The sequence below is a fragment of the Nelusetta ayraudi genome, unplaced genomic scaffold, assembly GCF_046127955.1.
Source record: "Nelusetta ayraudi isolate G7.1 ecotype Tasmania unplaced genomic scaffold, CSIRO-AGI_Nayr_v1 ptg000002l, whole genome shotgun sequence".
In the NCBI taxonomy this organism is placed as follows: domain Eukaryota; kingdom Metazoa; phylum Chordata; class Actinopteri; order Tetraodontiformes; family Monacanthidae; genus Nelusetta; species Nelusetta ayraudi.
In genome coordinates, this window is record NW_027466052.1 from 7,684,294 (window position 1) to 7,703,860 (window position 19,567).

Here is a 19,567-nt window from a genome sequence, read left to right on the forward strand (position 1 = left end):
CACACACACACAGATACGCTCTGCTCTAAGTGCTTCATCTGCATTAGCTCAAAAAAAAACTTCAAAGTGTTGCTCTCTGTTATCTGTTCTGCAGCAAATTGTGTTGCAACTGCGTTGTTGTTTTTTTCGATTACCTTCCAATCAGAATGAGGCATTTTGTCGTATAGAATTTTTTTCCCCTGATGATAAAAAAATATAGCAACAAGTCATTCTTTTATTTTTTGTGTTGACTCTATTTTCCTTTTCCATCCTTGTCCTGGATCCCGTCACATTTGAACACAAATGACTTGGGCGAGGCTCGCACTGCAACATAGCAGGCAGCAGCATGAATAAATAAATAAATAAATAAACAAACAAACAAATAAATAAATTGCACGCTCAGCGGGGCTTTGGCTTCGTGCGCATGTTTGTGATCTCAGCGGCGGCCGAATCAATGAGACTTTCCGACTTGGTAATATCGGAGTGCCGCGCCCCAGAGGCTCCCCCCTCGACGCGGCTCTGACGCACTTCCTGGCGGGGCGGTGGGGGGGGGGTGCGGAGCGCAGGACGGAAGAAAAAAAACCAAAAAAAACCATAAAAGCAGAAAGACTAAGAGGAGGAGAAGAAGGAGAGGATGAGGAGGGGCGGGGTGTGACGGAGGCAGCGGCTAAATATATAACAGCGGCGGTGAAGGCGCTGAGGGCTGGCGCGTGCAGCCAGTCATGCTGCCTGACCTGTGCTGGAAGGAGGGAGCCGCTGCCGCCGCCGCCGCCGAGCTCTCAGCCAATGGCGGCCGTTCCATGTGGGCGCGCACGTGTGGGCGCACGCGCACTCGGCGTGAACCAGCGTCGTTTGCAGGATCATTCGGGGTCTTTGGGCGCCATGATACTGACGCCGGATTTGATATTTTTTATTATTATTATTTTTGCACTTTGCTCGTCCGCTTGCGTGCGCCTGAGCCGACAACGGCGGCGTGACGCACGCATGCGTCACCGCTCACGTGTGGACATGTGTGACTGCGGACAGACGCTGCACATGTCTACAACTCCACACACCCCCCCCCTCCCCTCCCTTCCCCCAAAACAAACTTTTCAACTGTCTGCTGCAGACATTCTACACAAAGCAGGAGCAGGAAAAAGCTCAAATTGCTTGAATAATTGACGCGTTTGAAAAATGAAAAAACAAAAAAAACCAAAATCCAATTAAAGCCTCGTACATGATGCATGTGGACAATAACTCCTGAATTGATCCTGCAGCATCCTGCTTCGTCGCCGGTCGATATCCATTCCGGGGGACCGCCGCCGCTCTCATCAGCCTCATGTCTGAGCCGAGCGCTTGCTGGAGGCGCATTGTGCAAATGAGGAGCTTATTTATGAGCGACACGGGCGTCTCGGGGGCCCCGAGCACAGCACGGGCTCGGCCCCGGAGTCATTAAAGAGTGATTTTGGCTTCCATCTCCCTCCCTTCCTCCCTCCTGCTGCCCCACCACCCCTGCTCCCCCCATCCCCTCTCGGGGGGCTGGAGCCGCACCTGCCCTCCACCCACAGCCCCAGCGGCCGTGTAAGACGGCCAACATATGCGCGTGCGTCCTGCTGACACTCACGCCCACGTAGACGTGTTGCAAATGGGCGGAAAAACAAACATTGCAAAACATTTGGAGTCGTGAGAGGGTTTGGCCGGCTCGCTGCGTGACGCACTAATGCAGAAAGATGCGGATGTGACTTTCTTATTTGCCTCTTTCTTATTAGCGGCTTCGGGAAGAAGAAGAGGCGGCGGCGGCGATGCGTCGCTCGTTAGCGGGCAGATTGATGGGCGCGAAAGGTCACGGGTCGCCTCCCCCACTTGCACCGGGACGGAATTGCGGTTCTGGCTGGTTGGCTCCGAGAAAACACTCTGTAGGGGCGGCTGCTGATACCTTCATCGTAGCTGTCAAATTAAGAGAGGCAGTGAGGTGAGTCGCTACAAGGGGTCGCAAGCGTGCGGACGGAGCTGCGTCAGAGAGGGCGTGTTGTTCCTGTCGTTGCTGCTGTTGTTGTCCCCCCCCCTCTCTGTTAATATTGACTAATCTGGAAGTCGTGCGTCAATCAAACGCTGGTGTGTGTCACCTTGGGCTTTTCAGAGTTCCCGCAGAGTTGTTTGACGTCACTGATGTTCAGCTGAGGATTCGAGGGGGTGGAGGGGGTGGAGGGGGTGGGTGGTGGGGGGTTTCTTCTCGACTAACTGCTACACAAACCGCAGGAACCAACACAGATGTGTAGGTTGAGAGCAGATATGTGGACTGCGTTGCACTCTTCATGCATATGACGCCGCGTTTGATTTTTTTTTTTTTTCTCTTTTCCCACTTTTGACTTCTCTGCCGGTAATACACGTCACAGTCAGTCTGACGGCAGCGGGTCGCCATTGGTCGGCTGGATGCTGCGTTTCTCCGGGTTCCATCTCAACAGCTGCTGACAGGCGAAGTTTCACACATGCATTTCCATCTCTGACCGCTTTTCCTCTACCCTTTGCAGACCCCCGGTGTCAGGAGTCTGTGCGTGATGCTAACTCGAAGCAAGGACAAAAAGACTACCAGCTGATGAAAAAACATTATTTATTTACACCACAGTGAGAGTTTCTTTAGTCTTTTTCCTCTATTGTGGAAACTGTTGCTGTTTGGAATGGCTGTCCTGCTGACTCGTTCTTTAAATCCAGGTCTTTTCCCTCAGTGGTCGCAAAAATCCCACTGATTCAATATTAGCATTCAGCGAGGGAGTGCTGTGAATGCTCCAATGTTACTGGATCTATTGAATACCAAGGCTGCTTTGTTTTGCTGTGTCGCATCTCCCCTGATAACCACGTGTAAGCAGCGCCGCTCGCTAGGTGGAGAAAGGGGTCGGCGCCTGAATCCAAGTAACACCTCCAAATGGCTCAATAAGTGCTCCTCCTCCCTCCCATCTCCATTAAGAGGTTAGAACAGTCAATAGGTCCAGCCGAACACTGGGGACTGACCCTATTGATTCCACTGCTGGGGGAAGGAGGGCGGCTATTAGCGATGCACTTCCTGTGGCCTTGGCGGAACGGCTAAAACCCGATCTACTGAGGAGCCTGCTGTGAAGCCAAGGGAGGCGAAAATAAGGTTCCTTTGAATCTTGAATAAAAGACCGGGGAAAAGCATAACGCCCAAAGCATTGAAAGAGGAATTTTGGAAAAATCATACTGCAAATGCACTATGTGATGAGATTTTGCACATATGTGCGAATGCTTTGTATTAATGCACATTTGTGCAATGTTGCTTTAATCTGAGGCTGGAGTGGAATCCAAGTTTTTACAGGTTGAAAAAGCTAAAAGACAAAAATCTTGACCAGTGTGACTAGATAGTCACACCCCTAGTATCACCCCTAGTTTGTGAGACAGGGTCACACATAGAAACAGAACTATTTGTGCTCCTAATCACCTACAGAGTGATCACCTTTTAGAGTGGTCGGTCTAATGTGCACGTCTTGTGGGAGCACATCAGGTCTTCCAACTCATTGGCTATGTTTAGATGGACACAAATAATCGGAATAAAGGCCCAATCAGATAAAATAAGCTTCACGTAAACACGTCAATCGGAAGATTCTGATCCGATACGGTCCATTCGGAAAGAAATCTCATTCCGAAAGAGAGAGCTGGTTTATTCCGAATGGCATCCGTGTACACACCCATTCGGATCCTGTCTTCCTGGCATGTGCAAGAAATTGCGAGGGACTTGTCATCACTCTTCACTCGTTCGTCTCTTAGCAGCACAAACACTCAAGGACACACAGTTTTTCTTCTGTACTTTTTTTTTTTTTTTATATATAAAAAACGGGATACAGCGTAGTTACTTTGTACATCAACAAACCTCTCAATATACACAGCAACAGAAGCCATAGAATCACACTGCAACTTCAGAGGCACGAAACAGTAAACTTTAGAACTACTTCAGGCTGCACATTTTTGTCACCTTTGCAGGAAAAGAAACGCAGGGCGGTTCCGACCGCACTGCCCTCCGCGCGAACGTCGTGTCGATGAAATCGGAAAAAAGGCAGAGGAGGTACATTTGGTTAAATAGGGCGGCGGGGACGGTGAGTCCAAACGAAAGACGAACGGACGGACGGAGATAGAGAGAGAAACGGCAGCACACTGGAACAAAGACAGAAAACATGAAGAGGACGAGATCTCCACCTGGCGTGGAGCTCGCTTTATCATTCTCATCTGGTGAGCAGCCCTGTCACAAACTCCACTCGCACTCCTTTGTGCTCGGAGACGTTTGCGTCGGACTCTATTACTATCGTTGTCTACATATATATCTATGTATATATATATATATATATATATTTGCTTCTTTACAATTGTTATTCTCTAATGTCGTTTTTACTTTTTGTCACAAAAAACACACGACCTTTCAACGAAAGACATAAAAAAAAATAAAAATAAAAAAATAAATCGGTTACCTAACGACCGTCTGACCAGAACTGTTACAATGGGTTTATTGCTTTGTACACTGAGTCATGTGTGTTGCCACCTGCACAACAGTTTGGGGGTAGGTGGGTGGGGTCGGGGAGGGGGAGGTTCACTGCTGATGGTCTGAACGTTCCCCTGCGATGTTTTGATCCGTAGCTAAAACTCTGGTCTGCTCTTCACCTTTGGTTAATTGTGCGATGAAATCAAAGTGTTTCTGAGACAAAGACGTTCAAATTAACGAGAAAAAAACCCCACACGTAAAACAAACAAAAAAGAGAAGACTTGTTGATACGAGTTTCACATTGTTCCATGCATGAATACACATCCACACACGCACAGGCACACACACACACATATATATGGTGAAGCGCTTCCTTCTGGTCTCCGCTGGCGAGCGGCAAATGAAACAGTGTCGGGCCCCTTCAGACCTTCAGACCTCAGCCAGTGTAAGTGCAGAGCGAGAGGTCCCCTGTCGGTGTTTGCTACTGAGATTCCTACTCGTCAATAAGGTCCTCGCAGGAACATAAATCTCTAAGTAATTCATCTCTATTCTGTTCACATATTGCACCCTTTTAAATTGCCACGTCACAGTCGATGTGCTGCTTTTTTTTTTAATTGTCTGTGCAACCAGTGCAGCATATTGGCAGATGTAAACGTGTTTGTTTAGAAATGTCTGCCATTTTTTAAAAAAAATCCCTTTCTTTTATGATTTGAGCGATAGTTTTGTAATATAGATACCGCTGCCATTTGCTAGTCTTTCCTCAGTTTCATGGATCTTAGTAGAATTGTTTATATATGTCTTACACACAAATCAGTCTGAAATTAGCACTAAGGCCTTTTGAAAAAAAAAATTTTTTTTCTAATGCGGTTTTTCCGCAATGTAACCACAAAACCCATTTAAGAGAATCTTGCTCGTACTGACCCAGCGGGGTTTGTGTTTCTAAAGCACGATTTCTGGCCATCATTCTGGTTGAAAGCTTTGTTGCATGAGGCCTTGGAGGCTGCATTCTCCCATCCAACCACAGCTACACCGTGAGGACGAAGGCTTAGAGCTGAAAACCCTCAATGAATGATGCATAAATAGACCTATTTGATTGTTTTCAAGTCATAAATACAAGTTGGAGCAGACGCTCCCCGAAACCTTTCATTTATCAGTTAAATATCTACTCTCTACTTTTTCATGTATTTTTTTCACATCTCATAAATATCAAATAAGTTTGTCACTCTTTATGTTTTAATATATTTTTATCTGGGTAGTCACATTGCACAAACCCCTTCATAATATCCTGTATCACCAAAAATCTCTTAACTAGAATCAAATCCTTCAGGAGTCCATTGCTACATAAAGAATTTCCACAGGTGTGGCATGTGATGGAGAGTAGCTTCGGTCCTGCACTGCACTGCCGAGATGTGAAGGGCTGCAGAAGCTCAAAGTAAACGCTGGCCTACATGGAGGTACTGTGGTATAAAACAGGTCACACATAGCAAACATCTGACAGACACTGCACCTTATTTTTTCGTTCTCGTTTTTGTTTTTTTTGTTTGTTTTTTTAAGCGAGTGCATCCAAACACATTGTCACGAGTCAATAAGTCACTGGCGGAGAGCCTCTACGTCGGGTCGCACTTTGACATACGCACGGAAGCCGGTGGTAGAAAAACAAAAGTCATCAAATTGTGCATTACGAGGACACACTACTCTGAGTGCGGTCAGCAGAGTTACAGTACAATCTATGTCGTCAGAGTGTCTACTTTCTGTTTCACGACGCTGTGCGGACACACGTACGTACACACACTGGAATGGCTGGCTTGTGGGTCGCTGCACTGACTCTGATGGTTAAAGGGCCCGCGGTGGCGGGAAGCTCCTGGCCTGTCACCCCACAGGCTTCAGTGTTAACACGAAGCCTCGGCTGATGGAATGAATAACGTTCACATTAATACACAATTGCACTCCAAATAAATACATCTATTCTCAATATGCATAATAATACATTTACAGACTGCCAATTCGTACGCGGCACACCTCTATTTTTCAAATATGTAAAAACTTTAGTCACTTTTCTTTTAAACCACAGCAAGTTGATACTTTTAAGATTTGTTTCTTTCTTGTTTCTTTTTTTTTGTAGGATTTGTGCAAACAACACATCGATGGATTGTAGTACTTTTTGTTTTTCTTCATTTCATACTAGACTAAAACGATGCACAGAAAATAAATCTACCCATCTGTCGGTGAATGTGTGTGTGTGTGTGTGGTCTAGGAGTATCCCTCATCCTGCCTGTATCCGTAGCCTCCCGCCTGTCCCTCCTCCTGCACGTACTCTTCCGTCTTCTCCCAGCCCGAAGCCCAGCCTCCGTTCACCTGCGTGGTGGCGCCGTACGACTTGGCCGCACCTCCGAAGGCACCGTAGTTTTGAGTGATGTCGCCCGTCTCCTCCGCAAGCTCGTCCTCGTCTATGAAGCCACACTTCTCCTCGCTGGTCAGTTCCGGGTCCGCCCAGGGCTGTTTCTCGCCCGACGCGAAGATTCCGTAAAAGACCACGCCCCCGTAGTGCACCAGGGAGGCGATGAGGAACACGTACTGCCACTCCTCCCGAGTCTGGAGGGAGAAGGAGAGCGAATGCAAGCGTCAACATGATTCAGATCTTAAGGAAGAAATTACTGATGTTAGCAATTAAACGATTGTCGAGTAATTGTCGATTAAGAATTTAATCGATTAAATTAAATGAGTCGCAATCAATAACCCCAATTTTTTACACGGTTAGTTAATATCATTATAACATTATAACAGTGTAGTGGAAGGAAAGAGCAATTCACCTGTAGATACCGTGATGGTCATAATATACCCAGCACAAGTCAACTTAAAGTCAGAGGATAAATGTTCAGGGTGTTTTTACTGTTCTCTAATGTAAAAATTGGTCACATTGGACCCTCAACATTATTTAAGGGTTACATAATGTTTTCCTTACACATTTTTCATTGCGAAATTTAGGTTCTCGGGAAAAATTGCCACAATTAATCATTAATCGATCGATAAGGTCAATCGACTAACGATTAATGAATGAATCGATAATTTGCATCCCTAATCCAGATCCTAAGTCCCTGAGCATTCTGTCAGCACATCTCCGGAAGCTGCTTTCATGGAAGATATGAAATATACGGGCCAGCTTTGGCACTTTTTTTCTGTTTTCCTAACATTTGCATTTGATTATGATTCAGTTAGCGGCTGCCGCAGAGATAATGAATCAGTGGCTGAAAGAAAGCCTTTTATCTGATGTAAATATGCATCTTATTTTTCGTCAACCTATTCTATCCTGCTGCCACGCCCACACAGTAATGGTAGGAAGGTTCAGAAGGTGAAAATAATATATTGTTTTCTAGATATTTGGCTGAAAGTCGAAAAATATCTGTTAGATGAGTCTGCAAGAAATGTGGCCTGCATGAGGCGAAGTCCTCACCTTGTTTTTGGTCATAGTACCAACAATTAGTGGGCACACCATCCCAGACAGAGTGCCAACACCGTTAGAGATGCCCATCAGGATGCTAGCATAGCGCGGCGCAATGTCCAAGTGATTGACATTAAACCCTGATGGAGAAAGAACAGTACAAAAGAGAGAAAAAAAAAATCTATTTACCGTTTGTAGGTCAAACATTGTGGACATGATGCTTTACAATATGATTGAAGCTCAGGAAGGGAAGGCAGCAGTTTTTGGGGACAAAAGATGTAGATTTAAAGATAAAAAAAAAAAAAATACAGCAGCAGTATTCAGCCACCTCAGCCTCACTGCTTTGGGAAAAGGCAGCAACCTGTTCTGCAGACAGTGTGAGGCGCGGCCACACGTCCACCCCCTCCCCCACCCTGACTGGCTGAATGACTGAGTGTCCTCGTGAGCCGGCTGCTCCCGCGGGGCCGCCAGCACTGAATTATTAAACATCGCAGAAGAAAGCTGGGAAGCGACAGCGTGTGCAGCCGCAGCCGACCTCTGCCTCATATTTTCTAAACACAAACAATATCAGTGTCTGCCGAGTGAGCGAGCGAGCGAGTGAATGAATGAACGCCGATGAAAGGCTCGTTTTGCCAGATAGTCACTGAGGTCCTTCACAGCCGACCGAGCTGGATGTTGCTTTGTTGGACTATTAATGCAGTCAGTTGTTTTTAATTTGATTTTTTTTGCATCTGTGTTTATTAACATGGATTTACTCGAGAGCCGGCCGTAGCCAGTCGCACTTTTCCAAAGACCTAATGCCGTGTTAGCAGTCGGAAAAATGATGGCTAAAGAAAATGGCGGCTGCAGCGATTGAGTTAAAGAGCAATTACTGGGAAATATTGTGCAAATAATACGTCGCCGTTTCAGTTCAACAAACCTGATATGGCGAATCCACTGAAGCCAACTGCCAGCACCAGGAAGGAGATGGCCACCCCTTTGCTGTGGGAATATCCTACCACCAGCAGCAATGTGGCTTCCATGCCAAATCCTGGCAGAGACAGACAGCACAGCACGCGCACACACACACACACACACACACACACACACACACACAGAGGGAGAGGGTAAATCACACAAAGCCCACGGGCTGTTGGCCATCCCGGTGCCAATTGAATTACGCATGATATATTGTCTGCACTCAATTACGTAAGTGACAGATATGAAATCAATGCACAGTCACGGCCGGAGAGCCAACTTGTGCTGAAGTATCGAACACAAAGATAAACACAATTGGCTCCGAAGGCCCATCTGGCAGCCCAGGCGCAGTGAAAGTCACACCCTCGGAGCCGCCGAGATAGAGAGAGGGAGGGAGAGAGAGAGAGAGAGAGGTGTGGGAAAGCACATTTCGTCCGCAGTGCGAGGCTTCTCACCTCCACAGTTCATGATTTTCCTGACGTTGGTGGTTGACAGGATGTTCTTGCTGCGGAGGTGATCGGCCAGCTGGCCGCCGAGGGGCACGATGATGGTCATCACCAAGTGAGGGAGGGCCGACACTATGCCCACCTGCAGACGGCATGATATTGCAGCGTAAAGTGTCGCTTGAAACATTTGAATCTTCAATGTGTTCTTCTTTAAAGGCCCTTTTTATGAGATATTTGAACATGTTGGACATGGACAGGTCTGTTTATTAATTTATTCACTTCAAATTATTAGCTTTGAGCAGCTGAAATGTATATTTTGCATGTAATTTGAAGAGTAGTGATCTATTTTTTTCCATGTGTTACACCTCAGAGGGCCTTTCATGTCCTACAATCTGAAACACTTTGAATTTTAGTTTTTTGTTTCCCTTTTTTACACAATAAACTAAATGAATTTTCTGCTGGGTGGCATCACGATACACCGTACTGTTTAAGCAACAGTAATTTTGCTCATCATTTAGTATTTCTGCAGATTTTAATTTTGTTTCTCCCGAAAGCAACTCATTCGGGGCAACACAATTCAGGAGTGAATTGTTTGCTGTTAAAACCTTTTATTTTAAAGAGCTCTGCCCCATAATGAGCACTGGAAGCAGTTACTTTTCACATGGAGATATATTTTTATCATTTATATGTAAGGCCCAAAGTGTGAATGAGACTGATTCTGCTCTCAGACACGCTGCTGGTAAACATCAGTGTTGGCGCACTGATCACACAGTCGAAGCTCCATGCGCGTCAGTTCCCCGAAACCGGCATCACTGGAGGCTCACCTTGCTGATCTCAAAGCCAAACACCTCCTCAAAGTAGGCAGGCTGGCTGATGAGCAGCAAGTAAAATGTCCAGCTCCTGCAGAAGTTGGCCACGATGATTGCATAGACAGGCATGGAGGTGAAGAACTTCCTCCAGGGGGTCTTGAATTTCTGGCGGCGGATTCAAACATTTTTTTTCATTTATTATTTATCTTGCCAGACAAACTGCTAAGCCAAGATCGGTCTTTCCTATCATGAAGGTTATGGCCTCACCTCAGCAGGACCCGTTAGCTTGGCACTCTCACCAATGCTCTCCTCAATGTAGCAGCGTTCTTCATCCGTGATGGTCGGATGCTCGGCAGGGCTCTCGTAAGACACGAATATCCAGAACATGTACCAGAAGATGCCGAAACATCCTGCGTGTTACAGGCAGAGCTCAGGTCACCACGCAAATCGCTGCAGCTTAATTTGACCTCCGCTGTGAGTAGTTTGACAGCCTGATCTTTCCAAAAATGCCCGAGAGAATAAAACCCAGACTGGAAAGCTATTCAGTCCAGCGAGAAAGAGATTTATTGACACGCCCCAAACATCAGAGGGAGAAAATCAATATACAGTCCCGCCAGGATAAATCCGTTTGACTTTCAACAGGCTCTCAGAGTGTCAAACTCCACGTTGCGGACACTTGACCACTTCTTTTTATCGTTGTTTGTCTTTTTTTTCTTTGTTTTTTTTTTACCCCCCACAAAATTCAACCTAGTCCTGCCCTTCTGCTGAACACACAGAGGCCTCGTCAGTTAGCTCACCGTAGACGTAGAAGACAGAGGACCAGCCTGAGTACTGAACCAGGATCCCGGCCAGCGGCATGGCTATCACAGCGCCAGCATAGGAGCCTGAAATGTACACGTGTTACACCAGAAAGAAGTTTAATCGACCTCTTTAGAAGATCTATCAAAATTTTTCCCAAGCCCCATTCATTTGTGCGTAAAAGAGAGACTTGTTTACCACAGAATGAGATGGTGGCCAGACGACTTCTTTCAAGTGGAGGAGCCCACTTGCTCCAGATCCCGTGGCAGGCTGGGTAGGTCACCCCCTGGATGCACAGGATGCAGATCAGCATAAACAAGAGAACTGTACTGGTGCTGGTGTATTTCTCAATGGGAAAAACATTTGAAGAGCATTTTCCAAAATAACAAACAAGCAAACAAATCCCAGGCCACATTATTTGCTCGCATTTGACAGGGCCAACACAAACATTATTTGTCAACAATATTGGCTATTTTTACGCATCCAAACCTTTGTGTTTTTATTTATTTCTCACAGAATACATCTGTTCTTACGTGTAATGAAAATATCCAAGGGGATTCGCCGTCTAATTTACCCTGAATCAACACTTCTCTAATGTGACGGGAAAAAAGAATTAACATTTTCACCTTCTGTAATTAACATGAGCAAATTTCACGACGCCGTGAGCAAAGATGGCCTGCGAGATGAGCGGCTCGTGGAGCCGAGCAGCCGCGCAGCCATTAAGTGTTCATCAGCCACTAATTTGAACAAGCCATGTCAGCGCATAACACAAACTGCAAAGGGGCTGTCCGGCTGCGCCGCCGCCACAACTGTGTGACGGCATACAGTGTATGATTAGAATTTCATTTTCCTTTTGTATTTTCTGCAAATCATCTGGTTACGGTGAAGATATGTGTGGGTACGAAATAAATGGCAGATTCCATTTGATCACCACTACAAACTGGAACTTTAGATTTTTTATATTTGAGGGTGTTTTTTTTTTTAAATACATATTTTTGTTGGTGTTCTGTAGCGCTTCAGAAAAAAGGCCTAAAACGTGTGTGAATGTTTCTCAGTATTTTCTTCTCCATCTGTTTGCACACTGGCATGTTGCTCTAGTGTGTATCATATGAAACCGGAACCAGATTGTCCTCTCGGCTGTAGTAAATTCGATCAATACAGCTCATCTCGCATTCCCCCCCATCCCAGCCTCTAGTTTGCATCAGTGTTTCTACCCTCCTTTTAGGAATGTTTGCACAGGCACAGTGTACACTGTGATGGGATCATCGCAATAACATTTATATTCTGCTTTTAGAGGGAATACTTTGAACACACACTATACAATCTTCAACCCGGCTTACCTCCACCAGACCTTGCAATATCCTCACAAAGATGACGCATCCGTAATGCGCTCGGGCAGCAGAGGGGATGAGCATGTTGAGAGTGGAGGTCAGGACAATAGCAGCACCAAATACCCTGGGAACGACAGGCGGCACTTTACATGTAGGAACATACAAGTCAGCCCTGGTTCATATTTTAGCCGAGCTGAATCGATGTGTCATTACAATTAGCTGTAGCCTGGAAACAGTGCACGAAAAGTAAGCACAATGGACTAAATTGACTGTAGTCTTTTATTTGTTTGTTTGTTTATTTATTTATTTATTTATTTATTTATGAATGATTCAATAAAAATTGGCGAAATTACATCCGCTGGAAAACAAGGCCTATATTCATGGAAATGAATCGATTGTTTTCCACTGGCAGAGGCCTTTGCTTCGCCTATTGAAAGGAGAAAAATCCTTCTATAGTTCAAATCTCGGCTCCCGGCTGCGGCACGTAGCTACAAACCGCGCGCGGCTCGCGCACCTTCTCCCACCAGCTCTGATTGGCCCGCCGCCACCGCCGCCTCGCGCGGCCTTTTGACGTCAGGAGAACTTAATATTTCATCAGCAGCGCGCTATTAACGGCCGCCTGCATGTTGCTTAGCAACGGCTTTCACCCCGACACCGTCTCCTGAAATGTGTTCGGCGAAGCTTCACGATCGGATCCCGCCTTACGTAAAAAGCAAATAACACACTAGGCGACCGTGATTCCGTCTGTTGGCGGAAGGCCCGCCCTGCTGTTCTCACGCCTTAAGCCTGCAGGGGTGTCAAACTCTGGCCCGCGGGTCAAATTATATCATTATATTTGGTGGTCCGCCGATATTATACAGCACATGGTATTTTAGCACGTCAATCAGGACGTTCAGTGAAGGATATTATTATGACTTAATTGGCTTATTGTTATTTTATTTTTAAATGTATCATTAGCCCGTTCAAAACGGTTACTGTCGAAATTTAAATGACAAGACTGCAAATAAAAAGGAGAAAGGAGCATACTGTTTTCATTTGCATTTCATTTATTTTGATGAGCTGTTTTCTATTTGAAATTCAATTTTGTATGTGTGCAATATTACGTTATTTATTGCACAGTATTAAGCTTTGCTTGTTCCATATTCAGCATATTGGGTCCATATGAAAAGGTTCACTGTTCTATCTGGAGGAATATTTTTCTCCTATAACTATCAATGTTGGCCTGCGATTTTGCAGGTTTTACATTTTTGCCCCACATTTGAGTCTGACAGCCCTGCATCAAGGTCTTCCTGTCATGTTTGTCGTTGAGTGTCGTGGACAGAACGATCACGATTCATCCTCCATTATTTTCGTCTTTATATGCACATTTTTGATTTTATGTTTCTACCATTGGGGGAGCAGCTGGGGCGCATGTGGAGAAGCAGGGCCGGATTCGAGCACTGAGCTCTGATTCCCCACCCCCCCGTCCCCCCTGCTCCACTCCTCTTTTCATGCGCGGGGGGGGGGGGGGGGAGACCTTAATCCGACAGAGAACATGTTGGGCACGCGACCAAATTGATTCGATTACGCCTTCAGTCAACATGAAGAGAAGCGAGGAACACGGATTGTCGGAATAGAAGATCTTTGATTAAAGATCCTCACACTGGACGTGTGTGTGTGTGTGTGTGTGTGTGTGTCAATTTACACCTCATATTTCTAGCAGTCGCCTTTCCTCACAATGTGTCCTTTGTTCCTCATCTCTCCTTATATATAACGTGGCCTTTCAACGCCTCCACGGGCCCCATTTAAGGCCACCGATATCATACGACCAGATTTCCTTCTCTGCGCACCATATAGGTTTTAATATGAGTGAGTGACGATGAGGCAGTGGCTGTCCTCCTGCCTTTGGCAGCGGCACAGAGCCCGGTCTCCATCCATGCCCTGAGAGACAGACGGATTAGGCCCGGCTTCCCCCTGGGAGCTCATTAACAGGTGGCACACAGCCCTGACGCCGGGGGCTGCTGACACCGGGGGGCTGCAGGGCTGCCAGCCCGGCCTGACTCACTCTACTCTCACACCGTGACTGGGGATTCACCCTTTTTTGGGGAACTCAAGAATAGCGCCGGTGTTTATTGCAGGAGGATATCACCTCGTTTGGTTTCTATTATTTCAAGAAGAAAACCACTCCTCTGCTTGATTTTTTTTTTCTTCTTTACGCGCTGTTTTTGGTTTCTCTTTTTCAAAAATATGCCACCTGAAAAGATGAGGTGAGGAAATTAGCAAATAAATAATAATGCTGTTAAAAGGCCTTTATTGGGACGGATGATATCCGCATGCAGGGTGCAGGGCTGCCGTTACCTGTTTGCAGCCAGTCTGGAGGATATGTATCCTCCCGGGATTTGCGTCACGATGTAGCCCCAGAAGAAAGATCCGTGAATCAGCCCCACCGTCTCTGGATCCCAGTTGAACTTGGCTTTCTGGTGCACAAAAACGAAACCATTCGGATTTTATTGTAACAATAACAATAATAGTAATAATAATAATAATAATAATAACAATAACAATAAGACGGAATCGACGTCATCATAAACTAATTCAATAATAACTGGAAATAAATAAAGCCACGTTTGTTGAGGACAGGCCTGTACATTGAAAAGGCCAGCCAGTGTTTTATTTCGATCAGACTGAGCTCACCTTCAAACCATCGCCTGTCCTGCACTGTCAGGGAATTGCGCGCAAGTCCGCTCACAGTATGAGACATAGTAACGAGCTCAATATTTATACGGTTATTGCGGTTAGCAAGTGTAAACGTCATGTATTATATAGGCCTACTCGGATTCCATTTTAACACCTATTTTAAACATAATCTGCGATGAAATCAAGTACGGAGACATAAGTACAAAAGTTACAAGATTTAAAAGTGAGTTTTAACTCTCAAACTAAATGAACGCTGTCAACGGAGGCCTTCTGCTATTTGAAACACGGCGGCACTAATCTAGATTACATTTATTCATTCATTTATCGTTATTTGTCATCTTAATCAGAGTCCTTTATTGGTACGTCGTTGATCGTTTGAATGTTGTTGTTTTTAAAAATAAACTAAAAAATAAAATACTCCAGGATGCAAAAATATAATATATACAAATATTTATATATTTTTTTAGTTTAGTCTAGTTAGATTATCTAGGAATCTAGTCTTTTTCGTGCATTACATATAGGCTGTGATCTGTAAAAAAAAAAAGAAAAAAAAAAAGAAAATACGTAATTGTTGCACGGGAGCGTTTTCACAGCTCAAATCCCAATTAGCACAACAGCAGCAGGCCCTTCTTCCTCCCAGCGCGTGGAGCCCCATCACGTGTTTTTGCGCCTTTTTCTCCCCCCTCTTTATTCCGGCGCTGCTAAAATAAGAACCACGTGTGCGGGAGCATGCTGCTGCTGCTGCTGCTGCTGCTGCCTACGTCGCTGTGTACGTCAGGAGGCGCAGACCTCCTTGATGATGATTTTGCCGTTCTGGTGGATGGTGCTGTTGTTGACCATGCCCACTATGGCCACGCCCAGGTTGCAGCGGATGCCGAAGGAGATGCAGAAGCCCATGCCGCTCAGCATGGCGATGATGTAGCGGCGCGGCAGGCCGAAGCAGTTGCACTCGCACAGGGGAGGCTTCTTCTCGGCGGCCTCCCGGGGCCGCCCGTCCTCCGTCAGCTCGATCACCTCGCCGGTTTTCTGCTTCTTCTCCATAACCCTGCAGGCAGCGACAGCAGGTGGAGACGCTGTCTGGCATCAGGCGACCTTCATACAACATTAATATGGCACGCATGCACACCACGGAGCCCTAAATAAACCCCTAAAAATAAATGAAACATTAAAAAGGCCAATGTTTTGTGTATCACCTTAGCTATAGATCGTATTTGTTTGTTTGTGTTGTTTTGGTGTTTTTTCTGTTCTAGACATGTTTTTTCCTTCCGTATTTCGTCATATCCTGATTTGGGTGAATCAAAAATAATGTTCGTCTGCCTTGCAGAAGCTTGAGGTCCTCCATATCCCCTAAAGGGGTGGGGTGTGGGGGGGACAACTGTTTGTGCTCACTGCACGCTGTCATCATTTGAAATAAGAAACTGAATTTGTAACCATACTGAGCTGTGTCGAGGAAAATGATTTATACGTGGGCAAGAACAAAATAATGACAAATGTGACACCAAAATGTGGCGGTCATGTCCCTGACTGTACCGCATTGCAGCAGCCGGCTCACTTTCTCACTTATTAGCATTCACGGGAGCGAGCAGCGTGCTTCAGACGCACGGCGGTGGGTATTCCTCACCCCCCCCCCCCCCCCACCCCCAAACCTCCCCCTCTTTCCACCACCTTTTTCTTTTTTTTCCTTTCCTTTTTACTACGTTCGGTAAAGTCACGTCAATGGCGTTTTGGCAAATCCGGGATGAAATATACAAATTAATACATAAAATGCGCAAATGGAAGCAAAGATGGGCTTGTCATAATAAGGAAACGAACATAAAAGAATGCAGTATAATATTAAGTGAGGTAATCCGATCGAATAAATCGAATAAAAATCAAAGGCCCATGTAGTTGCGTCGGTGCGCGGTGTCTTTTCTTGAAATCAAAAATAGCAGCGTCTAAAATTATTTATTTATTTATTCATTTATTTATTTATTTCCACGGATTCCCCTCCACGTTTCACATCCCATAAATGGCATCATTTCACCAGGCAACGGGACGCTGTAGCTGCCAGTCAGCGCTGGACTGCTGCTGCTGCTGCTATCTTCAGTGTAACTCAGTCCTCCCCATCTCATCCTACCAAGTTTAAAATAATAATCATCATAATAAAAAAAATGTTCGTGGCATTCGGGTCCTATACACATGTATAATATATATGTGTAACCTGTCTCATAATGAGTTTCGCTCACAGGCCTCTGCATTGGGACCCCCCCCCCCCACACACACACACACACACACACGCACACTCAGACGCGCGCACTTGATTGCATAATTTCCCTCTCCCATCCAGAGGCGTGACTGGTTCGAGATCCGTGCACGTTGTGAAAACACAGACACCTCACTCCGACTTGTGGCCTGTTTCGAACCAAGCGTGCATAAATCTCTCTCTCTCTCGCTCTCTCTCTCTCTGACGCACACACACACACACACACACACACACACACACGCACACGCACGCGCGCGTCCTTCCTTACCTGTGCATTTGGCCCAGGGCCTTCCCCGCAAATTCCTTCATGCCCGTCGCGGCTCTCATCTTTATCGCCTCCATATCCAGTGTCTGTTGTGTGAAGGGCCTGTGCTGTCGCTGGTGTCTTACTGTCTACTCGCCATGGTATACGACGCGAGGATGGCCGACTTGTGGCGGCTTACACGGAAAACAACCAAACGGTGTGCTGATGAAAACGCGAGTCCTGGGGGGATGGAAGGAGATCTGCGATCCAAACAGGGTCCGGCAAAAAGAAAAAAAAAAAGAAAAAAGGAAAAAGTCACAGCGTCTTTACGTCAAAAAAAAGGGAGAGAGAGAGAGAGAGAGAGAAGGAACAAACCTTGCCGTGACGAGGTGGAATCAGAGAAGCTGTGCGCCCTCATCCAGCAGCGACAGCAGCAGCAGGGGCAGCAGCAACAGCAGCAGCTCGTCTCCTGCCTGGTGCGCAGCAGCCGCGCCGAGTGCCATCACGACGCAAACACAGACGAGTGCGAGAGCGCGTCCGCCTCGCGCAGCGCGCGATTGAGCCGATGGCAATAAATAAAAGGAGAGAAATAATAACAATAGTCAGGATGACAATGGGCGAAACAGAAAGAAACGTGCTTAAAAAAAAACACGAAGCGGGCAGACCGTGTGTGTGTGTGTGTGTGTATGTATGTGTGCGCGCGCGGCTCCAGTGAATCAAAGAGGGAGTGAGGGAGCCCGGCTCGCGTGTCTCCTGTAACTGCGCGCAGCTTCAACTGACGCGCGTTCAGCACCGAGGTCAGCGACAGCAGCTCGGCGTCCGGCAAGCTGGCCAGCTGCTGAGTGGAGGCCAGGCTCACCATAACAGTCATACACACAAAAAGGCTTATTAGGAATAAACTCTATACGTGAATTATTATGGGATGCTTCACACACCGTCGCGGCCCACCATAGTCAGTTCTACGGTTTTTGTTTATTTCGTTTGTGTTTTATTTGTGCGGGATTTTAATGCCAATAAAGTTTTTTTTATTTTTTTATTATTGTATTAAGAGAAAAAAAAGGTCTGCAATGCTCGTATTTGAAAGCAACACGTCTCTAGGGGCAGCACTATGGAAACCAAATAGGCAGGAGTGGATCGCAAAGGAGGGTGGTGCTCTCTCTCTCTCTCTCTCTCTCTCTCTCTCTCTCTCTCTCTCTCTCTCTCTCTCTCAACCCCCACCCACACACACAGGAAGCTCCTCCGCACAACGTAGGAATGTATTAATAATTTAAGAGTTCCCTCCACCACCACCACCACCCCTGAAAACGTCTTTCCTTATACGCGCAGGAATATTTTGTAATAGCTGTTGTTTATTATTGACAAGCTAACCGAAAAGACACGACCTTCAAAAAAACAAAAAAACATACAATTTTGAAACGTCACATCACGTCATATAAATTGGTGTAAAAATCCTAAATACGTTTAAAACGGTTATTCTGTGTGATAGGACAAAAGAGAACTCGGCAGTAGCTCTCTTTTTATTTGTGGGTATCGGCTACCATCTGTTGGACAAAAGCAAAACTGCACCTTTCCTCTGTTTCCACAGCGACAACATCGAGATGATTTGATTCTGTTGTCAATTTCATTTGACGTCGATAGTTCACATCCTTTTCACCGGCACCACATTATGTTCCACAGTCTTCCAACACCGAAACACCTTTGTCATTTCACTTGGAGTGTCAATTTTCTTTATTCACAAGCATGTTTCACATTGATCTGCTTCATGAGAAAAGTTTTTTTTTTTTTTATGTGACTGAGCATCATTTCATAGCAATTGAACTGCAGTTCGAGTCAGTCAGGGTGTATATTGATATATCCAGAATATATGTCTTGGTACATTCATCATTGTCATCATACGTCATTTGGTCATTCTGGGAGTATTTGGGACTGATAACATATGTTGTTATGTAAGTATGCGTATGTTCATATGAGAATGGGTGCAGCCCAAAGATGGTTGGTTTGGTTTGGTTTATGATGTACTATCAGTTTGACTGGATTATAAATCAGTTCAGGTGGTCAGAGTTCTGGGGACGAGGAAGAAGGAAACATAACATTTTTATCCTGCTTGCAAATAAGGGTCATACAAGAGGAGATTTTTTTCCATTATTTATTGTGAATTGAAAAGGCTTAACTGCAGCCCAG

General features: G+C 45.7%; 1 protein-coding gene across 2 annotated transcripts; it reads right to left on the reverse strand.

Moving 5' to 3' along the window:
• Positions 1-5,452: 5,452 nt before the first annotated feature.
• Positions 5,453-18,231, reverse strand: slc17a6b (solute carrier family 17 member 6b). 2 transcript variants are annotated; one of them, XM_076021363.1, is made up of 13 exons: positions 17,762-18,231; positions 17,411-17,646; positions 15,690-15,945; positions 14,562-14,680; positions 12,234-12,348; positions 11,092-11,179; positions 10,893-10,979; positions 10,363-10,505; positions 10,111-10,260; positions 9,296-9,428; positions 8,803-8,913; positions 7,896-8,023; positions 5,453-7,036 (listed from the first exon to the last, which is right to left on the reverse strand). In XM_076021363.1, exons 2-13 carry the CDS (start codon positions 17,482-17,484, stop codon positions 6,695-6,697), a joined length of 1,746 nt encoding a protein of 581 aa, XP_075877478.1. In that variant the 5' UTR covers positions 17,485-17,646; positions 17,762-18,231; the 3' UTR covers positions 5,453-6,694. The 2 variants fall into 2 exon arrangements, with proteins under 2 accessions (XP_075877478.1, XP_075877487.1); XM_076021372.1 differs by having other exon boundaries at positions 17,411-18,231.
• Positions 18,232-19,567: the final 1,336 nt, after the last annotated feature.

Bases quoted from the DNA above. Each gene is read 5' to 3' on its own strand.
- slc17a6b (XM_076021363.1), bottom strand. From the start codon at position 17,484: ATGGAGGCGATAAAGATGAGAGCCGCGACGGGCATGAAGGAATTTGCG. The intron at 14,681-15,689 runs GTCTGCGCCTCC...TTTGTGCACCAG, and splicing joins GCAAAATCATCATCAAGGAG to AAAGCCAAGTTCAACTGGGA. The intron at 11,180-12,233 runs GTAAGCCGGGTT...CTGTGCATCCAG, and splicing joins TATTGCAAGGTCTGGTGGAG to GGGGTGACCTACCCAGCCTG.